An 18,345-nucleotide genomic window follows, 5' to 3' on the forward strand; every position below is an offset into this window, starting at 1 on the left:
TCAATTTCTCACTATGATTTATAGAAATTATTTTCTTAAATTGAAAGATAGAGAAAGCATTCATCTATATGGTCAACTTTTTTTGGTTCGGAATCTATATTATTCGACTTTAGTTTGCACAAGAATAGTCAAATGATGGCAACTCAAAAATGTCTTCATGTGAGACGTAATTGCGTTCGTCAACTGCTTCCCGTATTGTTCTTTTGAATGGGAGCGGCTCTATTTTCATAATGCTGAGATGTTAAAACTTAAAAACATGATGATTCAAAACCTTCAATATATAGGAAAAGGGAGCTTTTATCACATCCGCAACCTCAGTGCACGTTAGGATGTCAGGCTTAATAGGAAATGCTATCCAATCACTGTGATCCTTCATACTATACTATTCCGTATAAAAACACCAGGAAATGGGAAGAAAACTGGTTTTAGAAAAAAAGGTAAAGAACGACAAAAATGGTAGACAAAAGAAAGGTTAGAGTTTCTTCCCTGGGGTATGAGAAAGAGAACCACTTTATATGCTTCTATGGCATTTAATGGCAAAATTTGCAGGAAGAAAAGAAATAAAAAATTAAAACCACCGAAATTTACAATGAAGAAACTGAGATCTTCAGTATTAACCTCGGAAAAAGCAGCCAATGTGGGGAATCCTACGTGCCTTTGTTGTACTCTCTGGTTTTTTACAATGAAGCAAAGCTACAGAACTGTACTTGATTGATTCTCCTGTACATATCTCTGAATGTATTTACACAGCACTGCTCAGAACCACAACGAAACAAAGCCTCCTTCTGAACCAATGGGTTTGTCAAAAAGCTTAACATCCATGTTCACATTCTAATGATTCTTTCCTCCTATTTGCTATCATAAACCAGGTTCATGAGCCCAGAAAGCATCTGGATCCGGACAAAAGAGAGAAAAATCTTGGATTTCTGTATTTGCTATGTGCCAATTGACAAAGCGAGCTTGTATTGACTTGAACAGAAAAAGGATGACCGGCAAAAGCCAGCATTTATCATCTTCCCTGCAAGACAATCCATCCAAACTTGAAAACAAGGACCAACATAAAATTTACTAGAAGCAAAGCAAAAAGCCCATCTAAAAGCAGTTTCTCAGAGGAGTAAATAAATGGTTTTATTTAAGTTTTTCTTTTTTCATCACAAAGCCAGTGCCTTATTTGTGATCACTCAAAACTCCATGAACAAAAAATTATGAGGGGCATCCAGCGGTTATTGGCAAGTGGTGGGCTACTGGAAAGAGATAGATAGAAGCTACAGACCCAAATTACCGTGGATGAGACCTTGGGAATTTGGCATCTCAAATATTGCTCTATGTTGAAATGTCTATAATGGACAAATGAAGATGGCACCAATTTACTCAGACCATGCTTACATCAGTACTGCCATAAGGTTTAGTGATCATTGGTCGTCATGCCAGTGCCTAAAGGTTTATCTCAGGATTATGCTTTATCTAATATAACATGTTATTCATTGGAACCTATATAAATTTTGAAATAGCATCCTTGTTTTCCAGAACTCTAGTCTTTTTATGTTAAATGATTATTCATTATGGACATATATGATTTACAACATCACTCTTCTATGTGTATATGTGTGATATTCTAGTTTGCATGCAGCTTCAACATATAGAAAATAGAAAATAATTATAATAGATAACACGTGATATATTTCACACACAAAATCATTCCAAGGCTTCCTACAAAGAAACAGTTCAAATATTAACAGACTCAAACCAGCCATCATGTTCAAATATGAGTTACTGTAAACATGGATTAGAAGATGCTATTATTCTTTAGGGTTGGCTATTTATTGTACTGCCAGAGGTAATTTAGATAAAAATAAAATATAGGTTGTTTGTAATACATGTCAATGTTGAATAAGATCAAATGGTGCCATTAAGAAGTTGGCACCCTTACCTCTTAGTATTCCGTGTATTTGCCTCATCAGGGTGCTGGAAGTGAGATAATGCATAATGAACAAGGCAACAAACAAAAGCAACTCCCTGCACACAGACACACACACACACAAGTTAGATGAAAGCAGGAAATATTTCTAAATGGTTGCACATGAATATTATATCTTGAAAGGCTAAGAATTCAATTTCTAGAATTTTACAACTGTCTTCCCCTCCACCTATCATGTAGTGGTCATTCGGCCTTGCCACCTTGGCTTGGCAATATCATTTTCTTCCCATTTTTATGGGTCACTGCTGTTTTCTTCCTTATTCTCAGTTTCCTTTTTATTTATTTATTTTGTCCCAAGTTGAGGGGGAAGATCATTACATTAGATTGATTAGAGGTTTTGTTTACAAGTGAAGCTTGCTTGCTGCTGTTCACTTATACACATGCAATAGACAGTTGGCTGAATTGTACAAAGAAAGAACTTACAATATTGGACAGAGAAGTGGCATTCCATAGTGCATATACTCTAGAAAGTGAAGCTCTTCTAGGTTCCTTGCTGAATAAAGCATTCAAACCAGCAGGGAATGGAGAAAGTAGAGACAATGGAAGGATTAACAAAACAGAAAGAAAAGCTGCAAGAGAAATCCAGTAGAACTGAAGCAACATGAGGAGAGTGACAGAAAGATCTGCTAAAAGCATCAAAGAGATCAGCAGCTGCACAGTGTCCTGATAGAGATACTGAGCATTAGATAACATTCAATTTATAGCTGAACAGTGAGATGAAATGCCAAAAAATTTAACTACCTGACGACCAACAGGTCTAGTGTTGCACAACAGCAAAGAAAGTGGGAATAGAAAGTCCCTTTTGAAGTCTAATGATCTCAAGGTAGCATCATTTATTAGGCCCCCATTAATTCCTCCAGTTATCCTTTTAAGAGATAATGAATTGCTGATGTAGGGCCAACTATGCTGCAGTTGCATCAGATTCTTTCCATGAGCCACATTTTTCCTGCCACGAGTATCCAAATAAGAATCCTTTCTAGCTAATAAACATCTAGTATCTAAAGGCAAACCATTAATACTCGCAGTACCAAACTAACTAGAACATTGTCAAGAAATGACGCAACTATAAAAGCTTAAAGAAAAAAGATATCAACGCTTTTTGCATCCCCGAAATGCCTTCTGCCGAGAGAGTTGAACAGTTTTGAAACATTGACAGAGCATAAGCACACAGACATTGTGTTGAACTCAAATATCAATTTAAATTAGCATGGGAGCCAAGGATCAACTCTAAACACTCATTGATACCATAAAAGGATAATGCACCATAAGATTCCAAACTGTTGTGCTACACTTGAGAATAACCACTTAGCACCTTTCTTATCCATCTAATGTTATCAGGTCATATTCCTAAACACAAGCATTATCTAAACTCTCATTTCTATCACTGACGAAATGACAATGGTGATGACTGATTAACAATATAAGCTTTATGGTTTTGAACAGTAAAATTTCCCATCTTCCTTTGAGTAAGCACCATTATTTAGGTACAGTTGGCATTTACTACTAATAACTCATAGCACCAAACTAAATAATTCATCCCGGTGATGTTAATAGGATTGAGTAGAAAAATAAGGGCTGCATACAGCATTAACTTCAGATCATAAATTACCTTATAGCTTCATCAGAACCAACCCAGGTATCAGACTGGTGCAAATCATGTAGGGAATAATCACCTACTGCGACAACAATACCCAGCTGATAGTAACCAGAAGCAGTTGCTTGGAACCATCCTAGCTCAATTTTAACTCCATGGAACTCAAGTTGGGGGTTTGCATGGCTATTTATCCAATCAATAACAGGACCTAGTGCAGTACGAATTGACCCTTGCCTCACTGTCCGTAACTGAGCATTCAGGCCAGCTACCAAGCGATTCCAAACAGTTGCTGGGACATGCTGTGATTATAAAATGTGAGATTCATATATCAGTTACACGTAGAGGTAAATAAAAAACTGAAACAGTAAGATTCAACTTAAGACACCTGGCCAAGGAGGTTGGTCAATAGTGTATCGTTGTGAAGATTATAAGGTGCCATGTAGCTTCCATCCCCACCAAAAATTATGCACATGGGAAATCTCTTTTGTATAATTGATACAATATCTAATCGCTTCTCATCACCACCAAGGAAAAAATCAATGTATGCAACCATTAAATCTGGTGTTCCCCCAACCTGCATCAATGGTTTCTTAAAGACATTAATAAGGATGGAAATTTGAAGCCCACAACTGGAAGGTCATAGATTCCAATACAGTTAGTTATTCATGAAAATAGATGAGTTACACATTAAAGATTCAGATTTATTACATTAACATATATACATGGATAACATTGTTATATATAAATAATATTGTTTTACTTTTGTGAGAAAATAAGGGAGACAATGCAATATGGTAAGCTTGAGAGAACATCACCTGAATTCTCATGATATAGCTATATGAAGGGTTAGCTATATACAACAGTACCTATTACTTCTATAGTTCTATGTTACTCTAAATGATTCACCTCGTCAAAAAGCTACTAGATTATTCCTTCAATATACACTAAAACCCACCAAAGCCCCAACACAAATTCCACGGGCAATGTTCACAACATCAAAGTGATCATCAATCTAACCCCTGAATCCTTTCTATTTCCTCTCACCCCTTATTGTCATGGACTCCACATATGAACACTCAGATAATTTATTACAATTGGATATTTTCCACATAAAACTTCCTAATTTGATATGTTTAGGACTTAAGGGCTTCTGCATTCTTGGATCTGTCTATTTTGTGTCTTCTCGATGCGAAAAATTGTAACAGTAATAAAAGCCACTAAACAGGAACTTCACATAAATTATTCCATGATGTTAAATACTGTGCTAGAGTGCAAATCAAACCTTCATCCCTTTGTACAAAGCTCGTGATCGACAGGAGCGTAGGCATGCATGATCATATTCAGATTTCACATATTCCTGAAGGCGACTAATTTTTACTCTTCGTCGCCAATGTTTCCAGGACCAAGCACAAGGATATGCAATAACTGAAAGTATGCTGTGCACTGATCCCTCCCACCAATCATATGCAGCAACAGAGTTGATCTCATCAATAAATCTATTAAATGCATCTTCATACCTGCATACCAGTTAGGTTAAATCTTAATTTAAATCATAATTATGACATTTTATAATATGATACAAGACTAAATGTTTATGTAATATAAGCTTTTCAAACTAGGGTTCTTCTTTATCTTCTCCTTATATAAAAAATGTTTGATACAGAATTTGTAGTCAGGAGTGTCTCCTGTACATAGACCTTTTTAATCTATATAAAATATTTCATACAAGAAGTTTTTCATGGTAAAATATCAGAACTCCAGAAATACAATAACCTCAACCTAAATAAAAAGGTATTTACTGAAGATCTACAATTCGAACAAAAAATTAGAATTAAGTGTTTGGTTGATGACAAGAAAAAAAATGCAAGAAAAATGTTCATACACTAGCAAAAATACAACTCTACAAGTGATTTGGAATTCATTCATACAACCCGCATACAGAGCAATATGTTATAAAGAATCCATGACAAATGAATATGTAGCTTCTCTTACACAATTTCAATTATAGCATGGGGAGGTGAATAAGGAAGATGCCAAGGTTCTCTGAAAGTATTAGGACCCATGAAGTACATTCTGTGCACATGACTTTGAGTCTCTTCAGCTCTAGCACCACGCACCTAGTTTACAATAAAGGAATATATATATATATATATATATGCATCAGAAAGTTTCAGAGGTGAGTCAAGACTTAAAAACCTCTCCATAAAAAGCTAATTAAACACTGGAATTTTGTTATCAGAATAGTACCTCAGAAAGAGAAAGAAGATACGGAAAACGGTGATGATTATGGTCTATTGAACTTGAACTAGGATATGAACCAGAACCAATCAACTTGATTCTTAAGGTGCTTAGTAGCAGAGCCAGCAGCAACAAAACCAATGATAACATTACTGAAAATGGCCAGGGACCCCCAAAAGTATAAATAAGTTCCTCTAGAGGTGTGTAGCAATTCGGCATTCTGTACTTGTCTGATATACATCTATAGGGACAATCTTTCTGAGTGACTCCCCCTGCAATAAAAAATGATTATCCTAGAAATTTAAGAGATAGCATAGATTTAGGCATCTTAAGGCAAGAAACATATCAAAGATACCTCGTACATATATGTAATTTGCACGATTTGGGAGAAGATCAAGAGGACAGGGAGTGCAAAGAAATTCATCAGAACCATCAACATCTTTGTAAGTACCAACAGGGCATTCCTGAAAATTCGATTGCTTTGTTCAATAAATTGCAGAAAATATATGTCCAGTACTCCAGTGCATAAGAAAGAAGAATTAGATTTGCAGAGAATATATGTCCAGTACTCCAGTGCAAGAAGAATTAAATTGCATGTTCCTACTTTCCTCAGCTCCTTAGTTTCGTTGATATTCTAGTTTTCTCATCTCTTGAAAATACCCTATCCCGGTCCTAATGACTTGTTCTATAATCTAAATAATATTAATTTTTATTTGCTATTCAGACAAAAGAGGTAATTACAAAAAGAAATTAGGCTCACATGTAGTGTAAAGCACCTGAATCCTATAAAAGTAGAGATGTCTAAAACACACATTTAAGTGTTAGTAATTGTGCTCACACAAACCATGTCCATGTAAAGAAAGGCATATGCTGTTAATGAAGTCAACAGATGGCTTTTAGATTACACTGTTTCTGTTAAATAAGAACAGCACTTTATTAGAGTACATTTTAGAATCTGTAGCACACAGACAACCAATCACACTGCCTAACAGAATCTGTTGGTAGAACATATTTTCAGTTATAAACAGCAACCATTTTTTTTTTATTCTCTCTCCCAGTATTGGATTTTGTTCACTTTTCTGATACTATTCATAACAGAAGAGAAAAAGAATGAACAAGAGCAGAGATATCACCCATAAAAAGAGGCATAAGTAAAGAGTTTTAGTAGAGATAACCAGTCTGTTTGCATATTGATTGTTTACTTAATTACAGAAAGTGATATGTATAGATCTCCAAACACAAAATTCAAAAAAAAAAAAAGAAAGAAAGAAAGAAAGAACAAGAAAAATTGAGTGAACAAACCTCACAAAAAATGCCATAAAGGCCTTTAGGACATGCTTTCCCAGTTACTGTACCCTCCTGTCCATAATGGCCACCTTCATTCCCAGCACCTCCACTGTTTAAAATCTTAAAATTTCAGTTGACTCAAATCTAGATAATTTTAGAACAAAGGATGTCTAAACTTAGGTCTTGGTGAAAATGCTTGAGCAGAGTCACAGATTTTATATTTTAAAACCAAAAATAAGTAAAACTAGAAAGTGCTGTCAATAAATCAATAGGAAAAAATGAATAGAAGACTGTTCACTGTTACTGTTCACTGTTATTGTGCAAAGTGGAGTATATGGACTAAGTAGAATTATAACTATTAAAATCATGTCAAGACCATTCATTCTTGATATGACCATACATGACAAACATCCTCAAAATAGAAAATACAATAGTAAAATTATGTTATTGAAATAAAAAACATCCTCAATATGTAATTTTTTATATAATTGAAGAATTCAATGTGAGAAATTAATTATTAGATTGGTGGTAGGTTGGTTGCAAAATTTACTCTCTGGTATTATAAATTATTAAATTAATGTAGCTATGGTGTCAGGTGATATATGTTTCTCTCTATCTTATTACAAACTATGTGAGAGTGACCTCACGTTGGTTACATAGATGTAATTTTCTATGATATTATAAATGTGGCTATATAAATAGATGTCTTTCTCTATATTATTAAAATCTAAATTTAGAATTGACAAGACAATTTTAAAAAGAATTTAAGAACTTAAGTGTCATTAGCTCACTCTTTTATCTATTCTTTTATATAATTTTCATAATTTTATAAAATGAGTGTCATTAGCTCACTCTTTTGTCCATTCTTAAATTCTTAAATCTTAAGTTCATATATTACACATTTAATATGAACTAACATCCTTTATAATATCTTTAGCATTCAATTCGATGCTAAAGTAGCAATCCCTTGTCATTCTGGCTCACTAGTCTCAAAAATTCACAAGTCAAGTTAAATTCAAATAGCATCCAAATCAACTAGAAAATAAAATGCATAGAATATCTAGACATATTTACGTAAGCAAAACTCATTGACTTATTAAAAGTACCCACCCTTCCTTTCATATTTCAAGTAGGTCACATTTTCTGGTGACCATGTACTCAGGCATTCATATTCCCAACATTTCATTACAAGATTCTGGAAAAGATTTAACATGATCCTTGAGCTAAAAAGAACTCAGACAAACCTGTTGTTCATGGTGCCACTAACACTTGCAACAGGAACATACTCTTCCGCTGTACCAATTCTTGACCAATGGAAATGAATTCTCCCTCCACCTCCACCACCGCCACCAAGGGAGCCACCATTACCCCCAACAACAGATAAGGATGAATTCTCCAAAAGTTTGAGTTCCTGAAGGAAAAGAAGTACTGTTCCACCAGAACCTCCACCAAGACCACCAACCAAAGAACCATCACTGCTTGTTATTGCCTTGTTAAAGCTTTGGCCATCAGCTCTCAAGGACCCATATAGGTCAAGCCTCAAAAGTGGCCACTGAATAGATCCAATCACTAGCCAAAAAATCGAATAAAAATTAATACAACTGAAAATTATAAAAATAGATCATTTCCTTTGTATAAGGACCATAAAGTATAAACACAATGATATAGCATTTGCAGCTATCCACATCCACCTCAATAGTCCAAAAACATAAAAAGAGAATCCCTTCTTGAACAATTCAAGTCAAAGGTATTCAAAACTATTTACCAATCATTCCACCTCCAACATGTCCATATGACCCATTAGGGCCCTGAGTTCCACTACCCAATTCACACGGAAAAATAGCATTTCCATACTCATCACCACCAATGCTCACTCTCCCATTGAAATATCCAGACCCTCCTCTTCCACCATGTCCAGCACCACCACCAGCTCCATTCAAAAAGTTTCCCTTTCCAATACCTTCAGTGCAACCTGAAAAAGGTCTCAGTCTAGTCAGAATCCCAAAACTACACTATCTCAGTCTAGTCAGAATCCCAAAACTACACTATCATTATTTTGTAATAAGAAATTTGGAAGAGAAGAAAGCAGCCAAAGAAAGGCTTGAAGAACTTTTCTATTACCTAATTCTGATGCAGTAATCACACCATCAGTGCCAACAATCACAGTTCTTGCCCTGTGAATGTGAACTATGCTTCCTTTCATAATGCCATTTACAAGAAGATCCTCAACACGACAAATCTTCAAAAACACAGAGTAGCACAATAAGATTCTAATTTAACAATACCATTTCCTGTGCAAGACCCGATGACAATAACCATGCCTAACAAAAGGTGCTAATCATTGAAGGAGTAATTTGAATTGATGACTATGATAACAATGATAGAAAGTTCTGATATTCTTACAACGACAGTATACATATATAGATATACACTGAGCATTACAGCATGAGAAAAACTAATACTCTTTTTGAGTATTTATTATAAGCCCTAAGTTTTTCAAATTATATAATCGCATTAAATGCAACATATGTGGGCAAGAAAAAATTGGTTCCAACAATAACTACTCAAAATAAAATCTATTACTTAACAAATCTTACTTGAAGAGAGAAGGATAGTGTATAATTGACATGACAGTCATCAGGTGGAGTTATCAAATCTATTGGGCATCTCTGTGTGTCGCAAAGATGCTTTGTCACCCTGCAAAGGTTGTTTAAAAGATAGAAACAACAAACTGGATTAAGTTTAGAGTTTCTTTGGTTTCACACTTAAATAGCTTGTATGGTAGCTGTTTAATCAATCATTGTGTCTAAGCAGCCATACTTACGTGCCTCTACTAGCATCATCATCCAAAGGGGCTTGAAGTAAAGAACCTGGGCCAACCTGTCACAAGAGAAAGGCTATTAAAATTCCGAAAACAAATATGGGCTACAAAACCGACTGAGCTTCAAACATAGTGCAGAATTTTTCTTCAAACAGAAGCTGAGCTATATAACCAAAATCGACTGAACTTGACAGTAAAGCCTTAAAAAGGGAACAGCAATAGCAGATTCATATTGCATGCAAATACAACAATGTCCACAAAGTCTTTTACTGCAAGAGGGAGTTAGCTACATGGATCAACAACAGCTAAAGGATCCTATTGTAAATCATATAGACAAATCACAATCTAAGTCCTTCTAAATGGTTTCTTTGCAGGCTTTTTTACTTTGTGGGAAAAGAGATTTTATTAGAAGAGAAGAAAAGACTACAAAACAGGATCAGGGGGAAAAAATAACGTAATGCTAAATCGTAAGTAGATAAACCATGCAGCAACAAATGTCAATCCGTTTGTGTATCTGATAATGACACTCCATGAAATAAAGCAAGAGCAGAGCACCAAAGAGAATATTGGGAAAAAAAAAAAGTAAACGTACAGTTGAAAAGGAATTACAAAAACTCTAGCACTCCTTTAATAGGAGCCAGAGAAAGTGATCAAACAGTTGTGGAAATTTCTCTAAAATTACTCAGATTGCAGTATTGCACCAAGATGATATCAACCTCCAGTTTTGGAAAAATAAAATAGATATTCTAAGCATTAGAGTTTGCCTAGTCTCTACCAAGTTTCAAATGCAATTTTTTTTCCTAGCCTAAACTGGAAATGACCCTTCCCCTAACATCATATAGCCTCTACACATATTCACCCTGAATACACTACTGACAGCTCTGCAATTTGTTAGGACTAGTGTCCACTATGATTCACCAAATTCTGCATTGGTTCCTATCATCATTTCAAACAAAATACACCAAAGCACAACATAAACCAAGGAACACCACAAGATCTTAGCATCTTTATGGGAGCCAAAAACATCTTGAATTAGTAAGGAGGAAATGATGCAACAGATCAATTGGGCAACCCTATGACTCTTCAAGATATTAACCTAACTATGGGGCTACTTTCACTTTGATTGACTTTCTTACTGGCAGTTTTACAAGTCATCTCCCAAAATTATCAAACCACCAAAGACAAGATTGTATAATCATTTCAGAATAGGTATCACTCCAACTTTCTCAATAATGTATTCATTCTTATGTTATCTTATATAATATGGCCACTCATACAACATCCTTTCCTCTGTTTTAATTCATTTACACTGTAATAACAAAAATATTTAGTTCCACTAACAGAATAAAGAATTATTAAACCTCATTAATTCAATATATCTCTTTGGTATCAACTCCCTGAAATAAGGGGGATCCCTAAACAATCGTGGAAAACTCTTGTAAGCACACCAAAAACCATAGAAACTACAAGTATAATTTATATCATTACTTACAGTTACATTATAGAAGAGAGACAAGGATATCCGCTGGCCTTTGATTGTATCGCCGTCCCCGGTCAACTGCAGCAGTCCTTGACCATATAAACCCAAATTTGTATTCGAACTAATGACAGAGTTTTGCTGAAAAATAGCAATCACAATCAAAATGAAAGCTCCAGCTGACCAAGAATAAAATATTGATCTATGGACACAAGCAGAACATAACTTTAGATTAAGACCATTATACCCTTAAAACAGCCAGGTTTCTGACTTCAAATACCGAAGCAGTCACAACAGTACTTTCACCACCATCAATTTGGATTGAGGAATTCCACATGAGTAACATCTTAACAGCAACTCTAAATGCTCCAAAAACCTTCATAAAATTAAAGCATTTGTTAAATAATGAGTTAAAAGCAGAGCATAAAGAAATTGGGGACTAAAACAATTCATGTGAACATAGATTAGAAAATGCATAAAAAATCATAACAGAAAAACACTTTGAATTGCAATCTAGTACCTTTATGATAGAATCACTTAATAAAAGCTCTTCTGCAACAAGCTCAAATTCAGAAATTGGATAATCAGATAACCCAAAGGTTAAGCTTGCTCCATAATAAACACTTATTTGGCCGCTAACCTTTAAAAAAGTCAAATAAATACAACATATTGAAATTCAAGTGGCTTACAAAATCCTTCAGATTGGGGGTATTGATTGTATTAATTTTATACCTGAGCTCTGGACCAAACAAGTGGAACCAAAACTTTTCCTTTATTTTCCACATAAACATTTGACCATAAAGAAGGAGTGGTTGAGAAGTCAAGCAATGGGGTTTCAGTCTCTGTTGTGATATTATCATTGCCAACTCTCAAACTTCGTAAATTCGCATTGAAATATGTGCCCGCAGCTCCAGAATTCCCAGGACAGCCAATACTCAAACCTCCTGTTACAACAAATGCATGAACTGAGTAGGAATGCCTTCTTGCTATACAGCTAAAGAGAAAAGCACACGTGCATGTTACATCTGGAACTATTGAAACTATAGATATGACAATGTCAACCAAAAAACTTTTTATCGAAAGAACATATCTCAAAACATCAAATGCCTGATGGTTTCAACAACATCAAAAGTTTCAGATTATGTATGTCTACATGTTAATAAGAATCCCATTAAAGTGAGAACAAAGAAATACAAAGAAGGTGGGGGAAAAAGGGTTCTCCTATAAAAAAACCCAAACGCACACACACAAAAAAGGGCAAACGTCTTCAATCTCTCAACATGTCCAAGGGGGAAAGTATCATGAGCTTTACACCAAATAGATGCTAAGCGTCTAACCCTAAGACTTGTTTTTCAAAGAATCTATCATTAAAGGTGTGTGCATTAAGCTCCAACCAAATAGTCGAAATAGTTGCAAAGATTGCACTGTTCCACATAACTTTTGCCTCTTTACTACTACCAAACCCAATAAACCTAGTCAATAAGACCGTGCATACTGAAAAAACTATTTTTATTTTTTTTAAAAACGCAGATCGTGCATACTGAAAATTTCAGTGAAACTTTTATATGCTTAAAAGAATGCTCCATTTTTTGATATTTTGATTCACATGGATTAATCTAACAATTCAAATCAAGTAGAACATACTGTTTTAACTACCACAAGTAGAAGAATATTGGGACAAACCATGAACAGTAATTATTAAATCTTCTTGTATGCTGTAACAATCAAGTGATACTCTTCCTCCACCGCCTCCACCCCATCCTGTTCCACCAGCAGCACTGATGATACCATATCCCTTCCTATACTCATCCAAACAGTTAAATCCAACAAAAGAGTTACAAGAAAAATAAAGTAGAAATCATAAATTAATTCAATAGTAAACCTTCATATAAGAGAAGACAAACCTACAAAACAGACACAACTTGAAAACCATAAACAAAGGCATGACATTTCGGAAAACATTTAAAATCTGGAAGACAAAGGAACTAACAGTTGCAATTTGTAAATGGCCTAGGGCTATATACGTAAGCAGATCCATATAAAAAAAATTCGACAGCACCATCACCAAAAGCTACAAACCTCTTTGATAATTTTAATTAACAGAATTTTACAAATATCTGCAACTGTCTTACCATCTTGGAACCCTTTAATATGTAACTAGACAACTCATTATCATTGCTACTATTATTAAAACTGAATGAAATTTCGTATAAACGCATTTTGCACTTAAATTAATAGATATAAACATCCATAACAGTCCTTCAGCAGTCATAACATGAAAAAATAGGTATACTGTCAGAGATTGACAAGTAGTTGATACTCACAGCTTTACAGCATGCAATACTATGCTTCCACCAGAGCCACCTCCCCCATCAGACCCACCATCACCACCTTCTACAGTGACAGACCCATTTAGATATAAAGTGTCCTTCACTAGAAGCTTAACACGCCCCCCACCATTCCCTCCATATGGTTTTTGAGTAGATTTTCCACCACCCTTACTCCCATAACTCCATGGATCAGATATTGTAGACCAACCATAAACATCACCGCCCCAGTTTGTGTTATTATTTTTTAAACAAGATGCACCACGCCCACCATGTCCCCCACCACCTCCATCATAGCCAACAGGTGTGCCACTGGTTTGAGCAGGTGGTGACCCACCCAAAGATGATGAGTTTATACAAGAATTGCGTTCCATGGTTAAATTGGCTGCAGATAAAACAACAGAACCAGCAATAATAGAAGCATTTTGACCAAGTTTAATGCTGCCTGACACATTGACTGTTATTGTACACCCTTCTACGGGACATAAAAGTGAAACATGAGAAAGTATCTCCAAATTTCCAACACCAAATATGTTAATATCATGATTCAAAGTATGAGTTGAGCTTAGCAAGCATGTGGTATCAAAAGATCCTACACCTTCTAGGTCCTCACAAGAAACTGATTCAATCAATGAGAATGAAGAAGTTGATGTTTCAGCAAATGCAGAACCACTGAGTTGAGATTTGTATCTTAGAAGTGACCCAGAATAACCCAACCAATCCTCTAAACCAGTACTCCTATTCAAACTCTGTCCTGGATCAAAAGAAAGGCAACATATATGAAGATACCCAAACAGAATACAGCACCAGAGGCACCTATGCATCACAACAGATTGCATCACCACCTAGGCCCAGTATGTATAAAATAGAAATCAGAATGAGTGTAAGCTTCCAAACGGATCAGCAACTATTATAGACATATGTTTTACAGAAAGCTAGATCCATAGGTACTGGCACTCCAGGCAACCACTTTTATGTTGTGTTCTGCAACAAAATGAAAATGAAATATCAATATCAAGCAACTAGACGAACAGAAAGGTTACAGTACTTTTTCCCTTCATGTTTTTACATACAGAAACCATATTCCATGAAAATAAAAATAAAAAATAAAGAAATTAAAAATGAAAACTAAAGTGTGATGTATGTAGAAGCTTCAAAAAATTCCAAAGTTTCACTGAGAAACTTATCCAACGAAGAACTTGGAAGCAAAGAATTACATTAAAATTGTCAAATGGACAAGGGATATCACTATATTGTTCTCAAACCTACTAAGAGCAAGACAAGTCAATTTTATTATTTAATGGCTTAAGAAGCCCCTCTTCTGTGAGGTTTCCTCCACTGTTACTATCATTTATTTAAAATTATTATCATAAAAACATCTTAAATTTCATAGTTTGCCATTGATTAAAAATAAATAAATAAAAGAGATACAGAGAGAGAGAGAGAGAGAGAGAGAGAGAGAGAGAGAAGCATCACATTTCAATTTGATTACTTCCCTAAACAGCATAAAATGAAAAGAGACAACATAACTTCAAACAAATATAAGACTGACTCAAATACAAATTAACCAGGTCAAAGTCACTCTAAATTCTACAACACCTTATCTCAAGTGGGCACCATACTGAAGGTTGAGTCCCGTTGATCTTCTCTGCTAAAAACTGTAATATAGGAGACATATACCTCAAACAAATCATCGTTCTAATCACTCTTGTTTCCGAGTACTTTTAACTCTATCATGATTCATTACCATTATCTAACTTATGAAAGCCGACATAACATCATCATCCTCCTTCGTTACAACATGGATCTGTTAAACTAATTACCTCAAGTTGGCCTATCTTTGTAAGAAGAATCCATCTCCAATTACAACCAGAACCATCACTAGTAAGAATTATATCAAACATGGGACTATAAATTTATATATTAGGCTCTACACGTTGCATTAGTATTTCACATTAAAAATACATCAAAAAATTTTACAACACCAGCAACATGCTACTATTGCTAAGCCTCTGGTCATAAAAATGTATGCATGTTGTGACTATGCCTCCATTTTCAACCGCATCACTTATTCACAATTTAGAGTATCCTACACCGCTCACATTGAAATTCAAGTCCATTAACTACACAGACCACCGAAACTCAATCGATGATGAATCCATTGACTGTAAATCAGAATAAAAAAAATAAAAAATAAAAAACACAACCTCTAAAGCAAGAACGCATGCAATGCAATGCGATCCGAATACCGAACGCAAAATAAATGTAGAATCTAAAGCAATAAACAGCGATCAAACCTAGTGCGCATAGCTACCGATGCTAAATTTAAACGAAGGAAAATTACGAAATAAAAAGGAAAAGAGGAGAATCAGGGAAGAAGAAGTGAACTAACCGCGAGATGAGAGCGAGGAAGAAGATAAAAAGCAAGAGAGAGAGAGAGAGAGAGAGAGAGAGAATTGCAGTGAATCTTTGATTCTAATAGTAGTGAAGTGAAGCTGATTGAGTAAACAATAGTAGTTGTTGTTGATGTCAAAGTCAGGATTCACAAGATGATGGTATGCGTCGTTTCGCTTTAGCTTTTACTTTATGCTTTTCGTAAATTAATACATCAGAGAGAGAGAGAGAGAGAGAGAGTATGTATGTATGTATTTGTATATGTATATGTATATGTATATGTGTGTGTATGTAACTATGTATGGGGAAGGAAGGAAAGGAAAGTCACTCGGAGTCCAAGCTACGTTATTGTAGGAAGCTAGCTGGATTCTGATAGATTCATTAGCGGCTTTTCAGAATGATTGGGCCTCCTTCCTTCTTTCATTTGCCCTCCCTTTTCTCCCTTAATTTCGGGAATGCCCTTCGCCTTTCCCTCTCTCATTTCCGGAATCTGCTATTGATTTATGTATACTCTCACTCTTGTAAGGATTACCTTTATGCAATTTTTGTGATAAATTAACTTAATTTTTTAGGATAAATTTGCTTTTGTAATATAAAGGAAGATACTTCCAATAAGATTTTATAATTTTTCTTTTTTTGTGTCAAAAAAAAAAAGTTAGAAAACACACTAAACACTAAAGACGCAGTCTCACTACAATAATACTGTTAAATTTTTTTAAGGTTCATCTCATTATTGCTATATGTAATTAGATGCTGCATATTTAGCCAAAACATCAACAACTATGTTGATATCTCTTTGAATTAGAGTGATTTTTACTCTCTAATTCCAGTTTAAAATCTCTTTAATTTTAGTCACTAAATCATTATCAGAACTTTGCATTTGGTTGTTCCTATTATTAACAAGAATAAAAGCATCCAAATAATCTGTCTTGCAAGTGACCTCTCTAAACCCAACTTCCTATACTAAAATTAGTCATCTCCAAATTGCAAAAAGCTCGTTTCGAAGAATAATAGCAGATGATAAAGAACCAATACAACCACACAACCAAGAGTCATTATAGTCACGCAATACACACCCAAAACCAGCAGATTCACCAAATTTACTAGCATCACAGTTTACTTTAACCGAAAATTGAGTAGAAGAAGACCAAGCAAGTAGCAAATAAGGAGTAGACACATAATGCATAGATAAGAACTTATAAAGTTCAGATTAGGAAGCATGAATAAGAGCTATAACCTTACCCATTCTCCATAGATTAGCCAGATTAAAAACATCATTGTTAAGATCCCTCCAAATCCACCAAATAGTCGCCGAGAAGAGGAAGGTATTGGAATTCATACCTCTGCGCAACCAACAATCTAACTGCTGACCGTGAACTTCCAAATTCAAACTATGTCAAATAGCTTTACCCTTGGGACACTCATGAAGACAGTGAAAAATCGTTTCAGGTTCAATATTACAGCAAAGGACACAAATCAGAGCTGCCCAAATTTCTATGAAATCAAAAAGCAATTGTGGAAATTGCATCATGAATAATACATAGCCAAATAAAAATTTCATATTTTTCGAGAACTCAGATCTGCCATAACAAGATCAAATAAGGGAGTGTGGTAACTCTCAAGTTTTCACTGTCTATTCTCTCAAAAATTACTGATATTACTCTCAAAATCAGAAATATGAACATATAGCACTTACTTGGACAAAGAACCTTCCATCCTCCATTTTCCAAACCAAAAAAATTGGTTAAGAGGACTACAATATTATATGTGAAATCATCCCTTAAAAAATAAAAGATCTTGAAAATACTCTTCCATACATTATTATTTAATTTAAGTATATTATAAAAATATTATTTTATTTAAATGGGATTAAATAAATAAATTATATTTTAATATAAATATCTTTATAAAAAAATATTTTTAATATTTTTATTGAAATATGTGCCAAACTATATATAGATTTAATTATATATACTTAATTTATTAAATAAATTTTTTAATGTATTTTATGTAAAATTTAGTTTTAATGTAATAATAATTTATACAGTTATCTAATTATATTTTTTTAGATGATTATTCATATATATAGTCAACATTAAAAACTAAGAGATTATTATTTTTATTGACATAATATTATGTAATTAAAAATATTTATAAAATTATTTTATACTAATATTATATTAAAATTAATTTTTTTTATTTGAATTCAGAACATTGAATTTGAATTAA

General features: G+C 34.4%; 1 protein-coding gene across 3 annotated transcripts; it reads right to left on the minus strand.

Moving 5' to 3' along the window:
• Positions 1 to 494: 494 nt before the first annotated feature.
• On the minus strand, positions 495 to 17,844 carry LOC112800397 (uncharacterized). Of its 3 annotated transcripts, XM_072236630.1 has the most exons (24): positions 17,813 to 17,844; positions 17,359 to 17,527; positions 13,720 to 14,706; positions 13,079 to 13,194; positions 12,128 to 12,339; positions 11,916 to 12,035; positions 11,643 to 11,771; positions 11,411 to 11,536; positions 9,922 to 9,977; positions 9,695 to 9,794; positions 9,219 to 9,336; positions 8,863 to 9,069; positions 8,342 to 8,666; positions 7,113 to 7,206; positions 6,166 to 6,274; positions 5,820 to 6,082; positions 5,565 to 5,689; positions 4,855 to 5,089; positions 3,958 to 4,146; positions 3,588 to 3,871; positions 2,720 to 2,924; positions 2,402 to 2,641; positions 1,931 to 2,016; positions 495 to 1,018 (listed from the first exon to the last, which is right to left on the minus strand). In XM_072236630.1, exons 3-24 carry the CDS (start codon positions 14,559 to 14,561, stop codon positions 859 to 861), a joined length of 4,341 nt encoding a protein of 1,446 aa, XP_072092731.1. In that variant the 5' UTR covers positions 14,562 to 14,706; positions 17,359 to 17,527; positions 17,813 to 17,844; the 3' UTR covers positions 495 to 858. The 3 variants fall into 3 exon arrangements, with proteins under 3 accessions (XP_072092731.1, XP_025698439.1, XP_025698440.1); XM_025842654.3 differs by lacking the exons at positions 17,359 to 17,527; positions 17,813 to 17,844 and adding an exon at positions 16,115 to 16,589; XM_025842655.3 differs by lacking the exons at positions 17,359 to 17,527; positions 17,813 to 17,844 and adding an exon at positions 15,322 to 16,458.
• Between the last annotated feature and the right edge of the window lie 501 nt (positions 17,845 to 18,345).

This window comes from Arachis hypogaea, chromosome 5 (genome assembly GCF_003086295.3).
Source record: "Arachis hypogaea cultivar Tifrunner chromosome 5, arahy.Tifrunner.gnm2.J5K5, whole genome shotgun sequence".
Classification (NCBI taxonomy): domain Eukaryota; kingdom Viridiplantae; phylum Streptophyta; class Magnoliopsida; order Fabales; family Fabaceae; genus Arachis; species Arachis hypogaea.

Excerpts from the sequence above, each read along its gene's own strand:
- LOC112800397 (XM_072236630.1), bottom strand. The coding sequence starts at position 14,561 with ATGCAATCTGTTGTGATGCATAGGTGCCTCTGGTGCTGTATTCTGTTT. Across the intron at positions 13,195-13,719 it reads GTATTGCATGCTGTAAAGCT|GAAGGGATATGGTATCATCA; the intron begins GTGAGTATCAAC and ends GGATGAGTATAG. Across the intron at positions 9,795-9,921 it reads GATGATGCTAGTAGAGGCAC|GGTGACAAAGCATCTTTGCG; the intron begins GTAAGTATGGCT and ends CAACCTTTGCAG.